General features: G+C 63.0%; 1 protein-coding gene across 1 annotated transcript; it reads left to right on the forward strand.

Moving 5' to 3' along the window:
- The first annotated feature begins 6,189 nt into the window (after positions 1–6,189).
- TP53INP2 (tumor protein p53 inducible nuclear protein 2) lies at positions 6,190–23,248 on the forward strand. Its single transcript, XM_054173553.1, has 4 exons — positions 6,190–6,333; positions 16,057–16,385; positions 20,805–21,102; positions 22,936–23,248. The coding sequence occupies exons 2-4, from the start codon at positions 16,262–16,264 to the stop codon at positions 23,186–23,188; spliced, it is 675 nt and encodes a 224-aa protein (XP_054029528.1). The 5' UTR covers positions 6,190–6,333; positions 16,057–16,261; the 3' UTR covers positions 23,189–23,248.
- The last annotated feature ends 3,393 nt before the right edge of the window (positions 23,249–26,641 follow it).

Here is a 26,641-nt window from a genome sequence, read left to right on the forward strand (position 1 = left end):
GCTGGCCCAAAGCCTCTTTGCAGCCCTGCTTTCAGAGGATGCTGTGGAGTCTCCTGGCAGAAAGCTGCTGCTGACCCAAATTCTAAAGATAGAAGCAGTCTGATTTTTGTACTGGATGCACAACAACCCCACCACAGCATCCCCACCACAGCATCCCCACCACAGCATCCCCATCACAACATCCCCACCACAGCATCCCCACCACAGCATCCCCACCACAGCATCCCCATCACAACATCCCCACCACAGCATCCCCACCACAGCATCCCCACCACAGCATCCCCATCACAACATCCCCACCACAGCATCCCCACCACAGTATCCCCATCACATCCCCACCACAGCATCCCCACCACAGCATCCCCATCACATCCCCATCACATCCCCACCACAGCATCCCCACCACAGCATCCCCACCACAGCATCCCCACCACAGCATCCCCATCACAACATCCCCACCACAGCATCCCCATCACATCCCCACCACAGCATTCCCACCACAGCATCCCCACCACAGCATCCCCATCACAACATCCCCACCACAGCATCCCCATCACAACATCCCCACCACAGCATCCCCACCACAGCATCCCCATCACATCCCCATCATATCCCCACCACAGCATCCCCACCACAGTATCCCCATCACATCCCCACCACAGCATCCCCACCACAGCATCCCCATCACATCCCCATCACATCCCCACCACAGCATCCCCACCACAGTATCCCCATCACATCCCCACCACAGCATCCCCATCACATCCCCATCACATCCCCACCACAGCATCCCCATCACAGCCCCACCACAGCATCCCCACCACAGCATCCCCATCACATCCCCACCACAGCATCCCCACCACAGCATCCCCACCACAGCATCCCCATCACAGCATCCCCACCACAGCATCCCCATCACAGCATCCCCACCACAGCATCCCCACCACAGCATCCCCATCACATCCCCACCACAGCATCCCCACCACAGCATCCCCACCACAGCATCCCCATCACAGCATCCCCACCACAGCATCCCCATCACAGCATCCCCACCACAGCATCCCCACCACAGCATCCCCATCACATCCCCACCACAGCATCCCCACCACAGCATCCCCATCACATCCCCACCACAGCATCCCCACCACAGCATCCCCACCACAGCATCCCCACCACATCCCCACCACAGCAGACCCACCACAGCATCTCCATCACATCCCCACCACAGCATCCCCATCACATCCCCACCACAGCATCTCCATCACATCCCCACCACAGCATCTCCATCACATCCCCACCACAGCATCCCTATCACAGCATCCCCATCACAGCATCCCCATCACAACATCCCCATCACAACATCCCCACCACAGCATCCCTATCACAACATCCCCACCACAGCATCCCCATCACTTCCCCACCACAGCATCCCTATCACAGCATCCCCATCACATCCCCATCACAGCATGCCCACCACAGCAGGGCCTTTTGCCAGGGAGGTGCAACCACAACACCCAGATGTCTTACAGGTGAGGTCACCTGCTGGCTGTGGTCATCCCTGGGGCTCTCTCACGGCCTGCTCCGGGTGAGCTCCTCCCTGCTCCTCCGTTGCTCACAGCCCCTGGCAAACCCCAGGCCTGGGGCTGCAGCCCCTCATGCCATGGGCTGTCCCCACCTCAGGTGAGGGGCAGTTCCTCTGGGACAGAAGCGTGGCATGAGGCCTGGCTGCTGCCCACTCCTTGGGCAGAGCAGCTGGGCAAGGCTGCTGAGCCAAGCCCCTGCCTCTGCCCCACACCCCCGGGTGTCACTTCAGCTATGGGCATCTACTGGTGGTACAAGGAGGGTCTTTGGGACTGGGGGACTGTGGAAACCCTGTAGGCATGATCAGCATCCATGCCCTCCATGCCTCGCTCAGGCTGGCATCTCCTGTCCAGCCCCAGCTGAACAGAGCAGGTCCTGCCCACGGCACAGCACATCCCTGTCCCCATCCCCCAGGCACACGAGGTGTCCCCAGCCTTCAGATAACCAAAGGTGCCCTGAGTGCCCTGCTCCTCACAGAGACCAAGGAGCTTCACAGCTCTTCTCCAGCGTGGGCTAGGGGGGGCACAGGGGGCTGGGAGCCAATGCTGGCAGTGGAGCAAGGGCAGGAGGAGGCTGCAAAGCTCTGTGTTGGGAGCGATGGGGTCCTGGCCACCAGGCAGCAAGGGACCAAAGGTTGTAACACCTCCAGTGCAGGAAGCACCTGAGCCACAGCAGGGCCCCAAAGCCCTGGCTCCTGCAGGGACTGAATGGAACCCTTCACCTGCACATCTGGCTGGGCAGGGCTGGGTTTCCCTGGCAGCATCCCTTCAATGCCAGCAGAGAAGAAGGGAAGAGAGAGGAGAACTGCTGTGGAGCCATGCAGGGATGGGACTGAGCCCCGCTGGGTCAGCCAGGTCTTGGGCACCTCTGGGGGAGCAGGATGGTGGCAGAAATCATGCTGAGCCCATCACTGCTGGACTTTTCTCTGCCCTCTAAATCTCAGCAAGACTCCACTGGGGTTTCTCTGGGGCTGGTGCTTTTGCCCAGGTTAAGTGACTCTTGAGAAGAACGAGAAGAGGCAGAGCTGATGCCCATGGGCACACCTCCTGCCACTGCTGCCACCACTCAAGGGGCAAGAGCTGCTCACAGAGAGAGCAGTGAGGACTTAACAATGCAAACCAGCATATTTTTGAGATCTAGGACCTTCTGTAGGCTCTTTTCTTGATCTAGGACACAGAAAACCAACTTCAGCAGGAGCTCCCAGGCAAATCCATCCCAAGGGACAGGCAGCAAGACCACAGCAGCCTGAGGAGCTGCAGTGTGGCAGACACACAGACACCAGAGGTGAGAGTTATTGGTGGCACCTCCTAGTCTGCTTCACTGGGGCTGGATGGGGGTCAGGGTTTGGTGTCAAGTTGGTGTGCTGAGGGCTCTTGGTGGAGCAGGGGTGGCCAGGACAGGAAGTGCTTCTGGGGAAGGAGAAAGGGAAGCCTCTGCTCATTTAATTTTGCTGCTGTCCATCGTTCTGTGCAGGGTGAGTGTTTAAGGACTGTCTCTGGCCAGCAGACTCATCCTTCAGTCACTGCTCAGCCCCAGCTGATGAGCACACAGCTCACACCATGGCAGCAAGCCACAGGGCTTGGGAAGCCTGTGGCCTGCAGGCACCTGGGAGCTGTGAGCACTTCAGCCTGCTGACCCATGCCCCCAGGACATGCAGGGCTGTGAAATGCTTCCTCACGGTGCTCAGCCCTTACCTGTGACCCTGGGACCATGAGGAAGCATCACCAGCAGAAATGGCTGGGACAGTGCTCCCCAAGTGCTCTTCATGCCAGGGCTGCCAGGACCAGCATTTGCCAGAGATGCAGCACGGTGGCCCTGGGGACCTGGAGGGAAGCCAGAGCAGACAGCTGGGGCTGGAGGGTTGCCCTGGGCCACCTTTGCTCAGTCTATGCCAGATGCTGGAGGTGTGTTCTTGGAGGGCTCTGCAAAGATCCACTCATACTGTTATTTCCTGCTCTCCTGTTGTCTTAGAGGGTTTTGCTGGCTGGCCCAGAACCCTTCTTTTGACACTGCAGGTTGGATACATGAGGAGAGCCCTGCCTGCTCTGCTGGCCATGTGCTGGGTGACACCAGGCATGTGTGTTACACACCAGCCCCACACCTTGCCAGGGGCTATCAGCACAGCTTCCCAAAACCTTCTGGGTGAAGCAGAAGCCAACAGGATCACCAACCCACTGCCAACAGTCACCCAATGCACAGAGTGCTGCTGGTGACACACCGAGCGCAGAGCCCAAGCTGGTGAGGTGCCAAGGCTGCAGCTGACTCTCCTTGACCTGTGGGCAGGTGATGAGGTGCAGTCAGCTGCTTGCCCTCTGCAGCACAGCCACCTGGGCTTTGCAGGCCAAGTCACTGCAGCATGACTTTCCCCAGTGACCTGATGGCCAGAGCTATCCAGGAGCCAGAGCCAGGCCTTCCCCTCTGCTAGAGTGGGTGCCCCTGCATGCCCCCCCGCCCCCCCTGTGCCACTGAGAAGTCACTCTGGTTCTCTCCTTTATTCCACATCAACAGACACTGCTGTCCCAGGGGACTAAGGAGGGCCACCCCAACCCCCACAAGTTCTTCCTGCTCACCCTCTGAGACAGACAGACAGAAGGACATGGACCCCAGTTCAGGCTGGCAGCTCTGTCACCACAGGCACATAGGGTCTGGGTGACCACAGCTTCCTGGCTGCTGCTCCCTGCACTGGTGAGATTACAGTCTTGTGCCACTGCCACATGGGCACAGCTGCCAGTCATTTCCTGAGCCCACTGACCCCAGCACCCAGGGCCAGACTGGCACTGCTGCCAGCCACTGCCTGAGCACACCAACCCCAGCAGCCAGGGCCAGGTGCAGCATTCACCAGGAAGCTCTGCTGGCAGCTCTGGGCTGGAGCAAAGCTCTTGCTCCTCTGCCTTAGCATGTCTGCTGCAGCTTTCCCCCGGCAGGAAATCACCGTGGCTAAAAACTGCCCGGGGAGACAGGAGCTGGGGGGAGAGGGGGGAGCTCTCTTTTGTCCCAGTGAATTGCTGGGGCAGGGTGCAGCAGAGACCAAAGCACTTCTCATCCCTGTGGGGCCACAAAGCTGTCCCGTTAAACCAGCCCTGCCAGGGCCAGCTCAGTGCAAATGGGGCAATTTCCCCTGGCTGAGACCAAGCCCAGCAGGATTTGTTCTGCTGCATTTCTTCAGGTGCACGGTGCCTGTGCAGCAGCAGGAGGAAAGGTTAACCCAAGCTGCCCCAAAGGAGGGCTGAGAAAAGCAGCACAATGCAACCCCGCTGGCACCACCAGCAGGGACCAGACAGGGGAAGCAGGCTCGGATTCTGCCTTAACTCCTGGCTGTCTCCTGCAGGTGCCTCCACCACTGTGCCCAGCAATGCTGAGCACCTGCAGCTCTTCGTGGCATGGAAGCTGCTGCTGCCAGCGGGGAATGCCCTCCGTGGGACGGCCCAAACGAGTGGATGTTCTGCTTTGAAGCGTTCCAAGCTTCACAGGTTGCTGCTGCCCTGCCAGCAAAGCTGGGCGAGAGCCGTGCCAGGAGGCAGCTCTCCTCCCGGAATGGTTTACTCCCTTCTGCACCGTCCTGCAATTACAGAAGGCTAAATGTTATTTAATTTGCCACCGTGGGTTGAATAAAACTCAATTAAATTCTACCCCCGGTGAATTTGGGATGGGGAATTCTCACCTGGGATACCAGATGAGTCCTAAACTGTACCACGCATGACTCAGACACTTCAGCTGCTCCATTAATGACTGTTTTAATAAATGTGCTATTTTTACACGGACAATTTCCTGCCGTGTGACAAGCCTGGCACGCTGTCAAATCAAAACTCAGCCCCGTGGTCAGTCCGTGCTGAGAACGAAGGCGAGCCGAGGGCTGCCGAGCATGCCAGGGACCGCCACACTCCGGGGCTGTTCCCTGTTCCGTGGCAGGTACCGGCCGTCCCGCCGAGCTCTGCTCGTGTCGAGGGCGGGGGAGAGGCTGGCACCGAGCCGGGGGGCTCTCCGCTTCTCATGCCTCCAGCCGCCCACGTGTGTCCCACCAGTTTCTCTCTGAGCCCTCCTCAGCGCAACAAGGAGGTGAGAGGTAGCAGCAGGGGCCGGGCCGCTGCTCGGGATGTCCCGTGCCTCCCTCTCTTCCTCCGTCGCTCCCGGTGCCTCTGGCGAACGGCTGAGCGCATCTTGCTCGCCCGCTCCTTCTTGCGCCCCCGAGCGTGGCCAGGAGACAGAGCGGGGGGCTAAGTCCTTCAGCTCTTTTCCTTCCCTCTCCTTTCTACCGCCCCGACTTGCAGCACCCCCGGAGTTCCTCAGCCTCCCGCCGCCCGCTGCAGCCCTGCCCCGCCCCGCGGGTTCTGTTCTTTCTCCCGGGCCTCGGGGCAGGGACAGCCCGGCCGCGGGCACTCCTTTCCCCGCGGAACGGCCTCCCGGCCCGCCGGTGGCCGGAACGGGTCCCGTGAGTGGGCAGCGGGGACCGGCCTCGGGCTGAGCGTCCCCCGGCGACACCGACCCGGTCCCGGCTCCCCCCAACCGCAGGACCCCGCGCTCACGTGGGCGGCGCCCTCCCTCCCGCTGCCGCCTCCCATTGGCCGGCGCGGCGGGGGCGGGCGGGCCGCTTTGTGACGTCACGGCAGCTGTCGGAAGGGTCCGATTAGTGCGAGGGAGCGGCGGGCGCTCGGCACAACCGCGCCAGCGCCACCGGCCCCGCCACCGGCCCGCCACTACCTCAGCGCCCCCGCCGCTCCCGCTCGCCGCTCCCCGCCGCGCTGCCGTTACAAGGTGAGTCTCCCGCCCACCGCGGTTGTGTGCTGGGAGGGGACCGGGGTTAGCGGGGCTCTCACGGCCCCCGTCTGCTCCTGCGGGGAGGGGGTCGTTGGCGGGAAGGGGTGTGGGGGATCTCTTCGGGGTGCCCCTGTCGGCCCCCCCCGGCCCCCCCCCCCCCCCCCCCCCCCCCCCCCCGGCGCCTGTTGTTTGTTTCTTCATCACCGGATTAAGATTCGAGGTTGGGCTCGGCTCCCATTGGCTCCGCTCTAGTGACGTAGCCTTATTTGCATATGACATTGAGACGTCATAGGGCTGCCTGCCCCCGGGCCCGGGCCCCCCCGCGCTGTCCTGCCGTGACCCCGCGGAGCGCAGCCTTCTCCCGGGGGGTTCCGGGGGTACGGGAGGCGGTTCACGGCAGCGATCAGAGGTGGGCATCCCCGCGCCGTGTCCCTCCGGCTGCCGCGGTCCCGGGCGAGCCCTAAGCGTGAGCGGTGTCTCGGTGTTCGTTAGGGGCTGTTTGGGTGAAAAATGTGGCGTTTGGGGAAGGGAGCGTGAAGGTGGAAATGGCCGCGTCGGGATCTGCGGTTTAGCTGCTCTCCGTGCTTTTGAACGCCTCCGGTGATGAGCAAATCCCAGCTGCTGTGGCGAAATTCGGGCACCTGCTTAGGTATTTTTATTGAGTTTAATGCGGGTGCCCAGGCAGGAGCCGCGGGGCCACGTGTGTGTGGCAGGTGAAGGACGCTGGCAGGCTGAGGTCCCTGTGGTGGCATCCTGCCATGCCACTGGTGTGACCCTGCTGTGTCTCGGGATGCTGAGCCCACCAGCGCCTTGGGCACTACATGGGGCGACTGCTCCTGTTCTCACTGCTGCTCCAGGAGCACCTGCTTTGGGACAGCTCAGACATGTCCTCAGTGCTGGAAGGTCAGATTCCTTATGGCTCTCATGGCTCTTTGCCTCGGGGGAGCTCAGCAGCTTGGCTGAGCCTGGAAGGTCCTGGGTGCTAAACCTGCTGCCATCTGAGGGGGCTCAGCAGCTGAAAAACTTGAGCTGCGTGGAGGGCAACTGTAGCCGTGATCAAAAGGGAGGGGTTGCTTTTGTGCTTCTTTCATACACACAGACAGCTGCGTGTTTACGGCTCTTGCGTGCCGAGGAGCTACAGCCCTGCTCAGCCTGAGCAAAGGCACTGCCACCCGGGGGTCCGAAGCTGCTGGCTCACAGGGCCCCTCCCGCGACTGGCAGCACCCACTGCTGACAGTGGCACCAGCGAGGGCCCAGCTGGGCTGGTGCCAAGTGCTGTGGCTGGTTTAGCCAAGGGGTAGGAACCCATCCCAGAAACAGCTGCTGGGCTCCAGCACAGGACTGTCCTGTACCTTCCTTCCTTCTTTCCTTCCCACCTGGCTTAGTCTACGAAGTGCTAAGGACAATTTTTTTACTCTAAAATAAATCTTTCTTCTTCTTTATATATATATATATTTTTCCCACTTAAAAAAAAAGGGAAAGAGAAGGGGAAAGAGAAGGGGGGAAAAGGGAAAGAGAAGGGAAAGAGAAGGGGAAAGAGAGGGGGGAAAAAAGGGAAAGAGATGGGGGGGGAAGTGGGAAAAAAGAAAGATAAAATAAAGAAAGGAGGTAAAAAGGAGGTTTCAGCTGTGGTCTGCTGTCGCCACCAGGAAGGCCATGCCCCAGGCGGTGCTTCTCTGGCCGAACACGGAAACCAAAACATTGTGGCTGTTGTTTTTGGAGACACAGACCCCACACCACCTGCTTGTAAAATCTGAGACCTCGGCTCTTCCGTGCTGAGGGCAGAGCCGAGCCCTGCCCAGGCCAGTTTCACCCCAGCGCAAACAGGGCTGGGGCAGGCTCGGGAGGGGCTGCTGGGGAGCTGGAGGCTCCTGCAGGATCAAGTCCGGCTTGAGAGTGAGCGTTGGAGCCTCCTGCGGCTGGCCCAGGGTGGAACCCCGGCGCGGCTCCCCTCTCCCTGTGCCTGCTCCTGGGGGTGTGTTCAGTTAGCACATCCCCCAGAGCAAGCTCCTAACGTTTCACCTCGTGGCAAATCTAAACCTTCCCCTGGTTGCTCAGGTCCTGATGGCCACTGAGAGATTTTCCAGGGCTCCGTGCTGTGACATCAGGCAGCAGGAGGTCAGGTTCGTCCCGGGGGCAGGGAGCTTCCTGCAGCGGTTGCACAAAGGAGCCGCTGTGGCTGGGGACATTAACTCCCTTTCTGTCCCCCCAAGGCCTCCTCCTTCAGGTGGGATGAGCACAGAGGGACTCCAGTTCAAGGTGAACTCCTGGGCTGGCAGAGGAAACCCTTCCAGCTGCTGCTCTGCCATCAGTAAGGGTCTCATGGTAGAGTTTTGGGGGGAGTTTTTCTAACTGCTCCCTGCCTTCCCTTCCCTCCACTTCCCTGCCCTGCAGTGGAAGAGGCTCTGACTGTGAGTCAGCCTCACTTCGCTGAAGTCACTCTGGCCATGCCAGCAGCTGCCTCGGGGCCCCGCTCTGCCCCTGTGGCCAGCGCTCGGCCAGGAACCCCAGAGGGGAGGCTGCTGGCAAAGCAAAGCCTGGTCAGGAGCTGTGATGCAGCTGAGTGAGGACATCAATCCAACCCTGCCAAAGTGCCCTGGGCAAGCCAGGACAGCTCTGGTGCTTTCCTCGATGGGGACAGGTGGAGGCCAGTGCAGGGATGCCTGGCTGGTAGTTTTGGGGTGGCGAGCTGTGAGACACCCTTCTGCTTCGTGCTGCACTTCTGTGCCAGGTTTAGGGGTTTGGTACAAGACAGCCCAGGGAGAGCAGCCTGGGGAAGGCCTCTGCCTGAGGTGGAATGAGTTGGAAATAGCATTTCCCAGGTGTGCTGGAGGAAGGCACCCGCCCGATCCCTCCAGCGCCCGCCGGCATCGCTCCCTGCGGCCTGCCTGGCGCCGGCCAGCAGCAGCTCCCCTGCTGCCTGGGGCTGGGGGAAGGCTTCGGGGAGCCTGCTGCCCACTGCTGCGTGGAGCTGCTGCTGTTCCTGCGGCCTGGGAGCTGCCAGTCCCACGGCTGCTGCCCTGGGGAGCCCCTGGCACTTGCTGGGGCTCTGTGCCTATTCTTAGCTCCTGGGCTATTTGCAGTGGTGGTGACTCAGAGAAGTCCTCTTTGTGTCGAGGCTTGTGGGGAGGGAAGCAGGGAGCTCGGTGTGGTATGGTTTCCATACTCCTGCTTTGGCTTGTGATATTCAGCACCCTCTGGCTGCTTTGAAAGGTCTCTCTTGGACTTTCTGGGAGGCTTCTGATGAGCTTCATTCGCTCCAACTTGCCTGGCCCCGAGTGTGTGTCAGCCGTGGGCTGTCTGCTCCTGCTGGTGCTGGGCTGGCATGGGGTTGACCTGCTGAGTAAGGGGGCTTGTGGAAGCCTGGGAAGGATGGCAGCTGTCCCACCATGGTGACCCCAGCTGGGGCAGGGGACAGCTGTGTGGGGTCTGGGGCTGCTTAGCCCCAAGGACACAGTGCATGGGAAGTCCTCTTGTGCCCCATACCTCCTTCACAGGTGTGGGGGGGCCTGGCAGGTGTGGGACCAGAAGGCCCCAGGCTTCTTCCCAGCCCTGCCACCCTAGGAGTCACCTCCTTGTTCAGACTGCTTCTGTGGGCATCGTCTCTGCCCAGTGACAAGGCACCACTGGGGCACCTGGCAGGGGCACACTCAGGTGCCTCCTACACCAGGGTTCCTGTGAAGCTGCTGGCCCTGCTTCACCTGCTGTAAATGGGGCAAAGGTTTGCTGCAGGCAGAGTGGAGGCTTTCCAAAAACCTGGAGCAACTGTGGAGCTTGATCTGCTGCTGGCTGTGGGCTGTCCCAGCCAGGGAGCAGCCTGGTGGAAGGCACAGATGCTGAGGTGGTCTGTGGCCATCTCCCCATCTGGTGCTGTTGGTGGCAGCTGCCCAAGGAGCCTTCCAAAGTCACCTCCAACCCTCCCTGGTGGTGACACTGAGGAGGTGGCACTCTTGATGGCTTGCAGGAAGAGCACACTGATCCCATTGGCCAGGAGCTGCTCCCTTCCAGGGTGCATGGGAGAATGTAGACTCGGAATGGTTTGGGTTGGGAGGGGCCTTCAGAGCTCCTCTGGTCTGACTGCCCTTGCCATGGGCAGAGCAGGGTGCTCAAAGCCCTGTCCAGCCTGTCCTTGAACACTTCCAGTGAGGGAACTTCCACAGCTGCTCTGAGGGCCCTGGAGCTGGCCCCAGCCCTGCAGGTGGGGTCTCATCCAAGTGGAGTGGAGGGGTGGAACCCCCTCCCTTGGCCTGCTGCTCACACTGCTGGGGATGCAGCCCAGAGCATGGCTGGCTTCTGGGAGCTCATGTTGCCACCCACAGCCAATTTGTCACCCACCAGGAGCCCCAAGACCCTCTCCTCAGGGATGCTCTCAATCCACCCAGCTCCCAGGCCGTGCTGGTGGTGGGCACTGCCTCAGCCCAGCTGCAGGACGTCGCAGGTGTCCTGGGTGAGCTTCTTGGGGTTCTCAGGAGCCCATTCCAGCAGCCTGCCAGGGTCCCCCTGGCTAGATCCTGTCCCTCTGGCACCACTCACTTGATGTCACCTGCAGCCCTGCTGAGGGGGCATGCTGGGGATAAGGAGCCTTCAGTGGAGTGTGGCTGGGGATTTCAGAGCAGGCAGGATGAAGTGAGGGGGAGGATTTAAAGCTCTCCTTCGGCCTTGCTTGCCAGGACCTAGCTCCTGCCCCAGCCCTGCAGGTTTGATCCTGCAGGCTTTGCCAGCCCTGCTGGCAGCAGCTCCCCTGCAGCCTCCCATGTGCTGGGCCAGCCCTGGCAGGGCTGCTCCCACTCTCAGAAGCCTCTTTCCTTCCTCTGGCTGGCCAGGACACGCAGCCAAGGCCTCAGAGCCTGGCCAAGCCACCCTGGGCAGCCACTGTGCTGCACCCTGGCTCTGCTGGCCCTGTCCGTGCTGCCCCCAGCCCATGGCTGCTCTCGCAGGCTTGACCAGGAACTGACCTCCCCCGGGTCCTGTGTAGGGTCACGGTGGCCCCAGACACTCCCCCACTTGTGACTTACTTAAAGACCTTGGGGAATGACCCTTTCAAATGATGCTTTTATGTTGGAGGAGCTTTCAGCTCTCCTGCTGGCCCCAGAGCCATCACAGCTGCTCCCCTGCCCCCCTCCTGTGCCCCCCTCCTGTGCCCCCCTCCTGCTCCAGCCCTGCAGTGCAGCTGGGCTCCATAGAATCACAGAGTGCTCTGGGCTGGAAGGGAGCTCCAAAGGGCATCCAGTCCAACCCCCTGCCCCCAGCAGGGACATCCTCCCCTGGAGCAGGCTGCCCAGAGCCCTCTCCAGCCTCACCTGGAATAGCTCCAGGCATGGAGCCTCAACCACCTCCCTGGGCAGCCTGCTGCAGTGTTCCAGCAGCCTCCTGGGGCAGAACTTGTTCCTCACATCCAAGCTCAATCTGCTCTGCTCTGCAGCCATTGCCCCTGGGGCTGTCCCTGCAGGCCTTTGGGAGCAGTCCCTCTGCAGCTTTCCTGTAGCCCCTTTCAGGTGCTGGAAGGTTGCTCTAAGGTCTGCCTGGAGCCTTCTCCTCTCCAGGCTGAACACCCCCAGCTCCCTCAGCCTGTCCCCATAACAGAGCCCCTCCAACCCCCTGAGCATTTTCATGGCCTCCTTTGGAGCCTCTCCCTCAGCTCCAGGTCCTTGCTGTGCTGAGGGCTCCAGCCCTGCACAGAGCCCTGCAGGTGAGGTCTCCCCAGAGCAGAGTCCAGGGGCAGGATCCTCTCTCCCCAGCTCTGGCCACACTGCTCTGGCTGCAGCCCAGGCTGCCCTTGGCCTCCTGTACTGCAGTCTCTCACTGCCTGCTCCTGGGCAGCTTCTCCCCCACCAGCACCCCCAAGGCTTTTCCTCAGGGCTGCTTCCATCTCCTCCTCCCCCAGGCTGTACTGGCAGTGAGGATTGCTCTGGCCCAGGTGCAGGACCTTGCTCCTGTTGAACCTCAGGAGGTTCCCCTGTTTCCCCCTGTGCAGCCTGCCCAGGTCCCTCTGGATGCCCTCCTGTCCCTCTGGCACATGGACAGCACCACTCAGCTCAGTGCCATCTGCACACTGCTGCTGCTGCCTGGATCCCTCTGTCTCTAGCAGTGATAAAGACATCAAACAGCACAGGTCCCAGTACAGCCCCCCCGAGGGACAGCCCCAGGCAGCCTCTTCTCATGGGTCTGGCTGTGTGTGGTGGGAGAGGCCTTGTCCCAGGTCTGTACCTGGAGAGAGAAGGAAAATGAAGCCAGAGAGGGGAGGAGCTGAAGCTGATGGCAGCTGCTGTGCCTGGAGGACAGGAGAGCTGCCTGGGGCTTCGGTGGGCACCTGCCAGCTCCACACACTTCAGCCCCTGACTGCCCTGGGGGCACCCTGTGATTCTCTGCCCACCAGCTGGCAGGTGCCAGGGGAATGAGCACTGCCCCTGGGGCGGGCACAGGAGGGAAGCAGTGCAGGGAGAGCTGCTGTCGAGTTGTGACCATGAAGCAGAGAGGTTCTGCTCCCCTTTGGGGGTTGGCTTTGAGCTGGCTCCAGAACAAACTCCTTGCTGGGTGCTCCCCAAGCCAGGCCTGCAGAGCAGAGGGCAGTGCTCTGGTGCCATCTGGTCTGGGGCCATCACTTGCTGGAGAGGGTGCAGCAGAGGGCTGCAGAGATGCTGGGGGGGCTGGAACAGCTCTGATGGGGAAAGAGTGAGAGAATTGGGGCTCTTTAGCCTGGAAAAGAGCTTGAGGGGGAAATCATCAGTGCTGATCAATACTCAAAGGGTGGCTGGCAGCAGGATGGGACCAGGCTGGGCAGTGACAGGGCAAGGGGCAATGGGCACAGACTTGAACATCAGAAGTTCCATCCAGACACAGGAGGTGCTGGAGCCCTGGAGCAGGCTGCACAGGGAGGTGCTGGAGTCTCCAGCTCTGAAACCATCCAAACCCTGCCTGGGTGTGTTCCTGGGTGACCTGCCCTGGGTGACTCTGCCTTGGCAGGGGGGTTGGACTGGGTGATCTCCAGAGGTCCCTTCCAGCCCCACCATTCTGAGTGGCCAAGGTTTCAGCAGGGCTGTGTGTGCTGAGCCAGCCCACAGCCCAGCAGCAGCCTCCCTCTGGGCTGGCCTTGCTCAGGGAATGGGGAAGGGCTCTGCCTGGCTCAGACCCTGGCCTGTGGCAGCTTCTTGGGTGCTTTTCTGGGTGACCTTCCCCTTGCAGCTGCACTGGGGCCACAGGCCTCCCTTGTCCCCCTTGGTTATCTCTGGTCTGCTGTTGTGTGGCACACTGGGGGGCTAGGGACTGGAATTTGCAGGTAGTCCCCTGGCAGAGGCAGGCCAAGAGCATTTCCAGTGTCCTCCCCAGCAAGGGGGGGCTCCAGCTGCAGCCCAGGGGCCCCTGCTGTGCCCAGCTCCCCCCAGCCCTGCTGTGCCCCCCTGAGAAGCTACACCGGGGGCAGGCCTGGCTCCTCACTTCTGCTGGCCTGGGAATGGCACAGGCAGAGCTGCCCCACTCCAGGAAGCACAGGAGCCTGCTCCTGGCCTTGCACAGGGCAGGGCCACAGTGGCCTTGGGGCACTGGGGCACCCCCCTGCCCCCCCATTCCCGTGCCTGCCATCCCCCACGCTGCCACCAGCGGCTGGGTGCTGCCAGCCCTGCTGCCAGGGACCTGGGGGAGAGCAAACAGCAGGAGGCCCTGAGACACCTCCAGCAGGTGCCTGAGAGCCTCCTGCTGCAATTAGATACTCAATAATTCATTAGATAACTAACATGGATGTCCTGGGAAAAGAGATTGATTAGCTGGGCAAGGGCTGCCAGGTTTCAGGCTGCAGGCAGGGAGGGCTGGCCTGGGGGAGGGCACAGGTGGGTCCCATGGGAAGGCAATGCCTTGGGGGGCTCAGGTGCTGTGGTGTGTTGAAAATCCAGCTCCCCCCAGCATGAGATTTTGCCAGCCCAGCTCAACTGGCAGCAGGTGAAGCTGCATTTACAGGCAGAGCTACGCTCTGCAACGGGCTGCAGTGACTGGGCCCAAACCACACAACACTTGCAGTGTTCACAGGGCACAGGAACCCCCAGGACAAGGACCAGGGGAGCTGCAGCAGCCTCTGCCTGCCCTGCTCCTCCTTCCCCCCCACCCTGTGCACAGAAAGGGAGAGCAGGGAAGTTGCTGTGGGCAGCAGTCACAGCAGAGCAGCGCAGCCAGGGCTCAAGAGGTGACAAGAGAGAGATTGGTTTTCAGCCCAAATCTTGTGGTGAATCCCTCCCCAGTGGACTGTTTAGAGCTAGCATTGTTTCCCTTTTCACACCCAGAAGTGGTTCAGTTTACATCCTACCACTCTCTGCTCAAGACCCACAGGTCTTGAGCACAGCCTAAAGCTTCCTGCTCTGGCACAGCCTTCTGCCCCCGGGGGTGGCAGGAGCAGGATGAGCCTCTGAAGCCCAGGGACTGCCAGCCACGGGGAAAGGCTCCCCTTGAGCTTCCCTTCTCTGCCACGTGGAGCAGAGGCTTTGCCTTCCTGAGGCACCTGAGAGAAGGCCAAAGGCAAGGAGGTCCTGCAGAGCCCCAGCTGGCACCCAGGCCAGCTGCCCTGCCTAGCAAAGCTGAGCCTGGGGAGGCTGCTTCTTGGAGGGGGGGGGTCTGAGCTGGACCTGGAGCTGGCATCTGTCTGGCTCCAGGCTCAGATGCATCACACCTCCCTGCACCCCCCCAGCCCCTGTTGCCCAGAGCAGATGGAGCTGCTGTAGGACAGCTGCAGGCTCTGCACCACCTTGGTTGGCAGCCACGAGCCCTCAGGCTTGCCCTCCCCGGGCAGCCCCAGCAGGGAGCCAGGCAAGGCAGCACACAGCTGTGCCCTCTCCTTTAGCTGGCTCTGGGTGGCATTTTAAAGCCCTTTCATGTCTTTGCACTGCTCTGGGGGCACATTTTGTCCATGCTCTGCACCTTGTGGCTGTGCAGCCACCTGTCAGGGTCCTGAGCCCTGCCCTCCCCTCGAGGTGGGGGAACCCCCAGGGGCAGGGCTGGGATGAGTGTAGATGGGGCAGAGACTCACCCAGGGCTGGGCTGAGGCCACCCTCTCCCTGCCCCTCGCTTCTGCACACTGATGCTTGGGACTGAGACATGAGCCACAGCCAAGGACCTTGTCCTGTGGCTCTTTGTGAGGTCCTTGTACAGCAGCAGTGCTGACACGTGTGGCAGTGTCAGCTTTCAGGGCTGGAGAGTGGCAGTGAGAGGCAGATGCAGGGGCACAACACCCCTGCAGACACACACAGGGCAAGGGGAGTGCCAGGGACTCGTGATCAAGCCAAGCCAAGCAGGAACCTGTGCCAGGCAAGGCTCCAGGAGAAGGCCAGCAAGAGACTCCTGGCACCCAGCTGGAGGAGGGGAGGGTGGCTGAGGTGGTTAGGGGCTTGGTGCTGGGCTTGGGGACAGCTCAGGCAGGGCAGCAGCAAAGCTTGGTGCCACCAGCCCAGCTCTATGCCTGAGAAGTGCCAGGGGAGGCAGGTCCCAGCCTGACTTTGGGACAGTGTTTGGCTGTGCCCCTGCCAGCTTCTGGTGAGGGAGGTGACACAAGGCAGGGCTCGGTGCAGGCAGGGGGCTGCAGCCCTTTGCTGCTCCTCTTGGACAGGCTGTGTGATGTCCTAGGAGGTGCCAGCAGCACAGCTCAGTGCCCCTTGGGCCCATCTGAGCTCCTGGCATGCAGGAGGGCCGTGCTGCCAAGCAGTCCAGATGCATGACTCCTTTTCTCTTGCCCTTTTCCAGGCCTTTGCACTGAAGCCAAGTGAAGAACCTCAGCACTGCACTACTCAGCCACAGCTCCACTAGCAGCAAAGCCTCTGCAGCACCACTGACACCTCCAGGCCTGGTTTTTATCCCTCCCTGCCCTCTGCTGCCATCTCAGTGCCTGGAAGCCAGTGCTCAGCAGTAGCTCTCATTCACCACCCACCCCCCTGGCCCACTCCCCATCATGTTCCAGCGTCTCACCAGCCTCTTCTTCAGCGACAGCAGCTTGCCAGAAGGGCTGGAGGAGCCCAAGCCCTTCGTTGAGGCAGAGGAGGAAGAGGATGGTTGGCTCCTCATTGACCTTGCAGGTGAGCAAAGCAGGGGGAAGTGGTTTCCCACAGCTTGTCTGTGCTGCTCCTTGTCTGCCTGGAGCTGGGCCACCCCCTGGAGGTGGCAGCAGAGGAGCTTCCACCACACGTGGTCAGCTCTGCTCTTCAGCCCCTCTGCCCTGTGCCCAGCCCATGGTGCCCAGCCCATGGTGCCCAGCCCTGTGGTCACTACAGCAGCCCCTGCCCTGCTCCTCCTTTTTCCCTTCCCTCTCCCAAAGGTGGTTCTTCACTTTCCACCACCATGGGAGCAGCAGTGGCCCCAGATGGGCTCTGGGCCCTGGCACAGTACCATGGAGGCCACTCAGGGTTTGCCTGTGATCCTGCCCACAGGGGCTGGGTGGGGTTGGGGGGTGCCAGCCCACAGGGGGTGGCTGCCTGTGGGCTGAGGCTGTGCCATGGGCAGCCCTTGGCCAGGAGGGGCTGGGCTCAGCTGCTCCCTGTGATGCCCCTGCTGAGAACAAGCTGGGAGCCTGCTGGAAAGCCCAGTGCCCAGGCACTGCTGGGGGTGGGGTGGCAGCAGTGGTGCCAGCCTGTGCCAGCTGGTGATCTGGCCACCTTTGGGTCATTTGAGCCCACTGGGGGGAGCAAATCTCAACTCCAGAGGGTTGATCTTCCCACATGGTGCCCAGTGCCCATGCCAAGGGCACTCAGACACAGGATGTTTGGCACAAGGCCCCTGTACCTTGAGGGCCCTCAGGGGCTCCTCCTTCCCTCCTCAGGGGTGGTGACAGCCACCCAGAGCCCTGTGTGACACCAGCCAGGCAGATCAACAAATTCCTTCTGTGCTGAGAGCTCCTCCAGCTCCAGGAAGGCCTGGCTGTTGCTATTATGGGGTGGATGACTCAAGCAATTGCAATGATGATTCTGTGACCCTTTGCTTGCAGATGGAGCAGTGAACTCAGGCCAAGCAAGCCTGCCTGTGCAGGAGCTCCTCCACGGCCCTGGGCTGCCTTGGCAGCCTCTGCTCAGCTGTGGTGCCCCAGCCCAGGGCTCTACAGCTGCAGCCTGCAGGTTCAGGATGGGGGCTTCTGTCCTCCTTCCTGCAGGCATCTGTGCTCCCAGCAGGTGCTCCCTGCCTGTGCCCATGCCCTGAGCAGAGAGTTTTCCCAGTGTGACTGCTCAGGGGTTCTCCCCATGGGGTGAGCAGGGGAGGGGGCTGGGGCCTGGGCAAGACAGGGATGAGAGACAGGGACAGTGCCTGGGGGGAGCACTGTGGAGAGCTGCTGGAGGTGGCTGGGTGGTGTGGGCAGCGTGGGTGACTCCCTCTCCTCTGGGCTGTGTGTGACTGTCCTGGGGGGGGGTGTCCCAGCAGTGACACAGGGGTGGTCCTGGGGCAGGCAGCTGCCATGTGTCTGGGCCAGCTGGCAATGGCTGCAGCACACCCAGAGCATGCCAGGAGGAGCCAGGAGCTTTCCCAGGCGCGGCAGCGCTGCTCTGTGCCTCATCCCCTGGGCTGCTGAGGATGCAGCCGGCTCAGCGGCTCCCGGGGCTGCCTTTGGCACAAAGGGCTTCCATTTGCTGCCAGTCCAGCAGCCAGGCTCTCAGGGCAGAGCCAGCCTGCAGCAGTGCCTGCCCTGGGACCTGCCACCCCCCTGCCGGCCCTGCTGCTGCCCTTCCCTGCGGCATTCCCTGGCCGGGGAGGGGCTGAGTGCTTCCAGCTCCGTTCCTGAGCCTGGGGTTGTGCAAAGCACTTCGAGAACAAAACCTGCTGGCTCCAGCCCCCACCCTTCACCTGCAGGCCATGGCAACCACAGGCATCTAGAGGGAGCACAAGCAGCCAGAGGGACCTGGACAGGCTGCAGGGGTGGCTGAGGAGAGCCTCAGGAGGTTCAGTAAGGCAAAGTGCAAGGTTCTGCCCCTGGGTCAGGGCAAGCCTCAATACCAATCCAGGCTGGGGGCTGATGAGAGCCAGAGCAGCCCTGCAGAGAAGGCCCTGGGGGTGCTGGTTGGGGAGAAGCTGGGCAGGAGCCAGCAATGGGCACTGGCAGCACAGGAGGCCAAGGGCAGCCTGGGCTGCAGCCAGAGCTGGAGAGGGAGGATCCTGCCCCTCTGCTCTGCTCTGGGGAGACCTCAGCTGCAGGGCTGGGGCCAGCTGTGGGGACACCAACACAAGAGAGACCTGGAGCTGATGGACAGGCTCCAGAGGAGGCCACAGAGATGATCAGAGGGCTGCAGAACCTCTGCTATGGTGAGGAGAGGCTGGGAGAGTTGGGGCTGTTGAGCCTGAAGAAGAGAAGGCTGCAGGGAGACCTCAGAGCTGCATTTCAAGATCTGCAGGGGAGCTGCAGGAGGGCTGGGGAGGGACTGTGCAAAGGGGCTGTGGGGACAGGACAAGGAGCAGTGGTCTGAAACTGGAGCAGGGCAGAGTTAGGTTGGACATCAGGAGGGTGGTGGAACACTGGCACAGGCTGCCCAGGGGTGTGGTTGAGACCCTGTCCCTGGAGACATTCAAGGTCAAACATGATGGAGCCCTGAGCAACCTGATCCAGTTGGAGGTGTCCCTGCTGCCTGCAGGAGGGTTGGACAAGATGCCCTTGGAGGGTCCCTGCCACCCTCATTCCCTCTGTGGCTCTCTGATCTTACAGCCTGCCTCCCTCCCAGCAGAGGGGCAGCCTAACCAGCCTCTGAACTTCTTCCCTCTCAGCCAGGTCTTTGATCCTTGTGTTGCATAAATGGCCCCAAGCCAGGCTGACCTCCCAGGAGCATTGCAGCTGCCCCTCTGCCCATCTGCCAGCCTGGCTCTCCTCAGCACCCAGGCAGGAAGCAAAGGGCAGTGCCCAGTGTTCAGTGATGCAGCTGCCAGCCCCCAGGCTTGTGGGGAGCCTGAAACAGCCTTTGCAACATGGAAAGTCACCTGGGCAAGGGATGGGGGCAGGCAGCTGTGGATGGCTGGGGCAGGGCTCAGCCCTGCCGGCTGCCCTGCTCTCCCCTGTCACAGGGGGGCTGCTGGGGGGGCTAGGCTCCAGCCAGGCTCAGTGGCTGTCTCCAGGCTGGAATGTCAACAACTATTAATAGCCTGATATCCAGTGGCCTGGAGAAAGCCTTGCAAACATGAGAGTGTCTAATTGTGGCCTGCCCTCAGCCCCGGGCTGGGGCATCGCCGCCGGCAGAGGCCGGGCACGTGCCAGGGGGCACTGCCAGCCCCGTGCTTCATGTGCTGTATCTCTCCACCCTCCCCCCTGACCCCTCCTGCACCCTCACCTAGCTGCAGTGTCACACATGTCCTTACAGATCCTGCACTGCACCCCCTGGGGATCCCTCTGCTGAGGCTGGCAGGGCTCTGGGTATCGGCCTGAGCCCAGCAGGAGCTGCAGGCTCCCTCCCCATAGCACAGTCAGGGATTCCCAGCACAGGGAGCCGGGAAAGAAGCAGCCCAGCTGCCTCTGCCGGAGGGAGGGGAGGGGAGGCAGGCTCGGGCTGCCGCAGGGGGGCAGCTCCTGGATCAACCACCCACACCTGCGCCTCTGACGGACTGAAGCCGAAGGTGCAGGGAGACCTTTGGCGGAGGCTCTGTGTCCCTGCTCCCTGGCAGGAAGGAGGTGCGAGCTGGCTTTGCCCTCTGCTTGTGCTTGGTGTCGGTGTCTGCACGGTGCCAGGTGGTGGTTACAAGCACGGGCAGGCAGTGCCCTCCCGGGGCGGCGTGGCACGGCCTGGCACGGCTCGGGTGCCGCGAGTGCAGGCCAGGGCAACCCTCCGTGCCTCAGGAAGTGCTTTGGTTTGAGAAGGGAAAGAAAGAAACCCAATCTGCTGTGCTAACCCCTGCGGGGCCGCCCCACGTTTTGGTTAAGCTGCTTAACCAGAAGCGTTTGATTCCCTGCTGGCTTAGCGAAGCTGGACCCAGCAGCAGCAGCCTCGGCCCCGGCTCCGCGGCGCTGGCCCCGGCTCCGAGGCGCTGGCCCCGGCTCCGCGGCGCTGGCCCCGGCTCCGAGGCGCTGGCCCCGGCTCCGAGGCGCTGGCCCCGGCTCCGAGGCGCTGGCCCCGGCTCCGCGGCGCTGGCCCCGGCTCCGAGGCGCTGGCCCCGGCTCCGCGGCGCTGGCCCCGGCTCCGCGGCGCTGGCCCCGGCTCCGCGGCGCTGGCCCCGGCTCCGCGGCGCTGGCCCCGGCTCCGCGGCGCTGGCCCCGGCTCCGAGGCGCTGGCCCCGGCTCCGAGGCGCTGGCCCCGGCTCCGAGGCGCTGGCCCCGGCTCCGAGGCGCTGGCTGGGGCAGGTGTGGGGCAGTGGCAGCGGCTCGCTGCCCGCGTCGGGGCCGTGCCCATCTCCAGCGGCGGCGGCGGTGACGGTCGGGTGTCTCTCGCACTAACGATGCCCCTTTCTCTTCCCCCCTCCCCTCCCCACTGTACATGGTATGTGTGTGTGTCCCCGCTGCGCCCCGCATGGCTCTGCACCCCCGCCGCCCCCAGGCAGCCGTGCCCGCCCCGGCGCAGCCCAGCGAGCGGCTGCGGGCGGGTCCGGGCGCCCGGCGCGCTCCCGCCCCACGCCCCCCGGCCCGGCAGCTTCCCCGGCTCCGGCCGGTCCCTGCTTGATGGACGAGAGTTGGTTTGTCACCCCTCCCCCCTGTTTTACTGCAGAGGAGCCTGGCCCCGACGGTATGGGCAGCAGCCCCATGGAGGACCTGCTCATCGAGCACCCCAGCATGTCCGTCTACGTCACCAGCACCCTGGAGGTGGACGGGGAGGGCCCCGAGGACGATGTCAGCGGGTGAGTGCCACCGGGGGGAGCCTGCTGAGGGCTGCCTGCCCCTGCCCCCGCTGCAGGACCGCGCTGGGCAGTCGGCATCCCAGGTTGCTCTGTGTGAGCGGGGAGCGCTCTGCCCATGCTGCCCACGGACAGGGGGAGGAACCTCAGTGTCACAGAGCCATAGAGTCACGGAGTGCCCTGGGCTGGAAGGGACCTCCAGAGCTCACCCAGTCCAAGCCCCTGCCCCCAGCAGGGACATCCCCAACTAGATCAGGCTGCCCAGAGCCCTCTCCAGCCTCACCTGGAATAGCTCCAGGCATGGAGCCTCAACCACCTCCCTGGGCAGCCTGCTGCAGTGTTGCAGCAGCCTCCTGGGGCAGAACTTGTTCCTCACATCCAGTCTCAATCTGCTCTGCTCTGAAGCCATTGCCCCTGGGCCTGTCCCTGCAGGCCTTTGGGAACAGTCTCTCTGCAGCCTTCCTGTAGCCCCTTCAGGTACTGGCAGGCTGCTATTAGGTCTCCCTGGATCCTTCTCTTCCCCAGGCTGAACACCCCCAGCTCCCTCAGCCTGTGCTCACAGCAGAGCTGCTCCACCCCCCTGAACATTTTTGTGCCCACATCCCTCCTCAGGGAGCACTCTGCACACCTAGCAGGGCACCCCAGATGGTGCCATGCCAGGATGGTAGCCTCCATGTCCCAAAATACTCTGCTCAGAGGCTCTCAACAGTGTTGAGAAGGCCATGGCTGCAGAGCTGTGAGCTTGCTGCTGGGCTGCAGCCCTTGCCAGTGCTGCCTGTCACCCCCTCCCCCCCAGCCAGGGCTTGCCAGGCTGGGCTTTTGCACAGGTATGGCACAAGCAAAGCAAACTCAATGGGACAAGGTGGCCTTTGGGCACAGTGGTCCCCCCCAGACCCCTGTCTCCCCCCCAGCAGAAGGGTGCTGCAGCTGCTTTCATCCCACTCCTGGCCCCATACTGGCCTAGCACAGGGGTGTCCTGCAGCCAGCTGGGCAGGATGCCACCAGCCATGGGTATAGACCTTCCTCCTGCCCCAGGGTCCAGTTCAGCAGGGAAAGGTTACACAAGGATGCCCCAAATAGCTCCACTGCCCTCTCTTCCTACAGGAGCTATGGCCTGGGACCCCACCATCCTTCTCTGGGGGCACAGCCCCTCTGTGGCCTCTGGGGAGCTCTGCCCTCCCCCCATCTCTGTCCTCCACTGCCTTGCAGCCCTGGGAAAGCCCTGACCTGAACACTCAGCCTTGCTGCTGCCAGACAAGCCCCAGGTCCCACCATGCCACGGGGGCCCTGCTGCCCCCCAGTCATAGAATCTCAGAATCACAGAATGCTAAGGGCTGGAAGGGACCTCCAGAGATCATCGAGTCCAAGCCCCTGCCCTCTGGTGTCTCCTCTGGGAGCCCCTTGCCAGGGCAGGAGGCAGGGTTTGAGGAAGCTGGGCTGGGGGACCTCATTCCTCCTCTTTGCAGTCTCCCTGAGGGCCACTGCTTGGTCTCAGGAGCTTCAGAGGAACCTCAGTGCTGGAGGGTACAGAAAGAGAGCCAAAGGGAGCTAGAAGCAGGCCAGGAGACCAAGTGGGTCACAAAGCAGGGTCAGAATGGGGCCAGGCCTGGCTGTCCTCTGCTGGAGTCGAGGGGCTCAGCACTGTGGGGGACTGTGGGCACAGCCCCATCCCGTGGTGCCAGGGTCTATCTTGGCTGCCCTGGGAGCCTCTGCACCCCTCAGCAGGCTGCCGGGGCGGGAGGGGGCCGGGTCCCTGCTGGGGCCAGGGCACGGTGGGGAGGGGGCTGGCGCCTGCCGGGGGCTGCCGGCGGCCGCTGACTGTCGCTCTCTGCGCAGGGAGGTGCCGGAGCCGCGGCTGGAGCGGCTGGTGCCGCACCACGGCAGAGCCCTGTCGGTGAAGGCTGCCCTGCTGGAGAAGGTGGGGCAGACGCGGCGGGTGCAGCGTGCCAAGCAGCTGGCAGAGAAGCATCTGCTGGGGCAGAAGGCGCTGCAGCGGCAGAACCGTGCCCGCCAGCGCCCGCCGCGCCGAGCCAAGCAGCACGCCGGCCCCTTCCTGCACCAGCCCTGCCAGCACCACTGCAACTACTGACCTCGGGGCGCTGCCCCCCGCGGCGGAGGGACGCTGCACCCCCACCCCGGCACCGGCCGCCCCGGGGCTGCCGGGGCCGCGGCTCCGCTCCACACTCCTCACAGCCCCTCCCTGCCCCCCGGCCCCTCGTATCCTGTCTTCCTCCTGCCGCTCTCTGCTGCTGCCCTTGCCCTCTCCCCCGCAGCCGCCGGCGCGGAGGCCGCTTCGCAGCCGTGCCAGCCTGCGCGTGGGCAGCGCCCGGGGCAGCCAGCCGTCCCCGAAGCCCGCAAGGGCCGAGCCCCCTGGTCCGGCCGAGCCCCCTGGTCCTGCCGAGCCCGTGACATCAGTGCCTTTCTCCATGCCGTCGTGACTCCACCTGCAGCCAGCCCGGGACGGCACCAGCTGGCGCCCGGCGGAGGCGGGCAGAGCAACGGAGCCGCCAGAGCTGGGACTTTCAGGGGGCTCTCATCCATGACACTAAGTTATGCTTCCTCCCCCCACAACCAGCAAGCACATCCTCCCCCCTTGGGTTTTTTAACCGCGTTTTTACCACCACGAGGCAAACCTCCCCACTGCCAGGCCCCAGAGGCTTTGCTGTGGGGAAGGGCTGCTGGAGGTCTTCCTGGCCGGGCTCAGGCCGGGCAGCTCGCCCTGCCCCACGCTGGGGTTTAAAGACAACCTTAAAGCAATCTCAGGAAACACAGCACCGTCACCAGGCCTCGGCCAAGCCCTCGGGCACCAGCCTGGGGCCAGCAGAGTGTCACCAGCGCCGGCAGTGCCACCGGGCTGCTGGCTGCCTCTTCTGAGCCGGCCCTCTCCTGCGGGAGCCACCCCTCTGCCCCAGCCTCCCCTGTGCACAGCCACAGACCCAGCAGCACAGCAGGGCAGGGCTTAGAGGGCACCTCTGAAGGTCATCCACCCCAACCCCCCCCCGCCAGAGCAGGACCACCCAGGGCAGGTCACACAGGAACACAGCCAGGTGAATCTGGAGAGTGTCTCCAGAAGAAGACTCCACCAATTCCCTGGGCAGCCTGCTCCAGGGCTCTGCCACCCAGCCTGAGTTCCTCCCCGTGCCAAGCTGGAGCTCCCTGGGCTCAGGCCCAGTCGCCTCCTGCCCTGGGGCCATGTTTCTCCCTGCGCTTGGACCATCCAAGGAGCGGCAGCTGCCCGGCGGCGACCCCTGGGCGGGGAGCGGAGGCAGGGGCCTGGCACAGCTTCCCCGAGGTGGCACAAGCATGTCCCAGCTGGTGGTGGAGGGATGTTGAAGAGGAGGCCAGAGGGAAGAGGATGAAGCAGGAGCGAAGATGGACCTGTGAGTGGCTGCGGAAGGATAGGCTAGGGCAGGGCTGGGCCGGAGGATGGCTGCAGAGGCACAGTGAGGACAAAGCCTCCTTCCCCGCTCCAAGTTGCCTCAGTTCCCTGGAAGGGCCAAATCCTGCCCCTGGCAGCACTGCTTTACCCTGCAGGTCGCTCCCCTCCCCACGACAGACTCGTTCTGCCCTCTGATGGGCACGGTCCGGACTTTCACAGCTGAGTGGCTCCAAACCCAGCAGCAATTTGCTGGTCCCCTCCAGCTCCTTCCTGTCGTGACTGGTTCTGAAGCTGGCCCCTGGAGAAGGCCTGGCCATCGTGTCCTGGTTGCAGCCAGCTCACAGCCTGGGTTGCCACCCTCAGAAATGAGACATACAGCCCCAGCCCCCCACTCCAAATGCTAATCTCATGACTTCCATGTTCCATCCCTTAACATCAGCTGAGGCTGAGGGAATGATGGGGAGCCCAACCCCATTAATGTTTCTAACAAGATCCAGTTGAACCCTCTTAGGAGCAGCAGCCTGCAGCTCCGTGCAGCAGCAGGGAGCAGCTGGGGATGCACTCCTGCAGCGGTTGCTGCTCTCTCCCCTGGGATGGCATTCCCAGAAGCACGGAAAGAATGGAAAACCTACTTCAAACCTCTCTGTCAGCCTTTCCCCTTCAGTTCTTCCAGGCCAGTTCCTTGTTTCAAGTGCTCCTGAGACCTGGTGCCCTCGTCCCACGAGTGATGCGATGCCTCTTGGCCAGCAGGGTGCCAGCTGCTGTGGCAGCAGAGCTGCTGTGCCACCTTCTGCGGCGCTCTGCTCTGCTCTCTGCCTTTCCAGCCTCGCTGCTGAGTGTGGCAGCAGCAGAGCGGAGTTGTCACAGCTGGTGGTTGATGGGCAGAGGAGGGCCAGCCTGGGGATCCTGCATCACCCCCTGGCCCTTGGCATTGCCCAGGCTCTCCGTGGGGCTGGCCGCAGTCACCGTCCCTCGCCGCCAAGCCCAGGCCCTGCTGGAGGCCTCCCTGCTTCACCCCTGGTGTCTGCCTGGCAGAGAGCCTGGTGCCTGCTTGGCTCAAGCCTTTACATCCTTTGGCTCCCTGGGCCTCACAGCAAATGCCTTTTCTCTGCCACCTGAAGTGATGCCCAGGGTGAGCTGGGAGCGTGGCCCCAGCCACAGGGACACTGGTGCCAGACAGGGCTGAGCCTGAGCTCTCGGGTGCCCAGTGGGTGCCCACCGAGGTGCTGCTGCCCGTGCTGCCCTGCCCTGCGTCACTGGGTGCTGTGCTCTGTGGCCACCAGTGTTAGAGTTTTCCCTCCAGCCCAAGACACATCAGGACCTGGACCAGCCCACAGCATCCTGCCTGTGCTCCACTCTGAAGCTCCTGAGCATCCCAGATGCCTGCAGCCCCTGCAGTGAGCCTGCAGTTCCGTGCTGGCTGCGGCACCATCCCCCGCGCCGCATCCCGCTGCGAAGGGCAGGCTGCGGGTGGCAAGGCTGGCAGGCAGCGTGCCAGGGGCGGACCCTGCCTGCCAGACCTCCCTGTGCCCAGCAGGCTGCTTGCAAACGGTACCCCAGGAGGAGAAGCTCCTCGTGGAAGCCTTCCTCCGCGTCCCGCTCCCCCCTCTGGCGGCAGCAGCCCCGGGCTGTGCTCCCGGGGGCTCGCTGCAGCGGTGGCAGCTGGCACCCGGCACCCACCCCCCACGCCCGAGGCCGTCACTGCCGCTCCGTCCTGCTCTGTGGGAGCCCTTTGCTTCCCCTTCCTCCTTTCTGTGCCAGTCTGAGCTGTCTGTCAGCAGGCTGTGCCCAGCCAGCATGGGGCAGAACTCTGATCTCACTTTATATCGAGCTGATGTTTATAAAGGATTAATAAATTATTAATAACCTTCTCACGAGGAGCTTCCTCCAGAGCCCCTCCGGCCTCCTGCCAGCCCCCTCTGCTCTTTGCCTGCTTGCAGACTTCCACTGGCATCCAGTCATCCCTTCTGAGCCCCCTGGCACGGCCGGCAGCCTGCCCAGCCCGGCCCCTCCTGCTGTGCCACAGCCGTGCCCAGGCACGGGACCCGGCCTGACGCCAAACCTGCTGCCCGGTGCTGCCAGGGCAAGGAGCCCCTTCCCCTCCTGGGGCCTCCGCGCTGATCAAAGCTGCTTCCAGAGCGGGAGCCGTGTCTGGGTGCAGCC

This window comes from Dryobates pubescens, chromosome 26, assembly GCF_014839835.1.
Source record: "Dryobates pubescens isolate bDryPub1 chromosome 26, bDryPub1.pri, whole genome shotgun sequence".
Lineage (NCBI taxonomy): Eukaryota > Metazoa > Chordata > Aves > Piciformes > Picidae > Dryobates > Dryobates pubescens.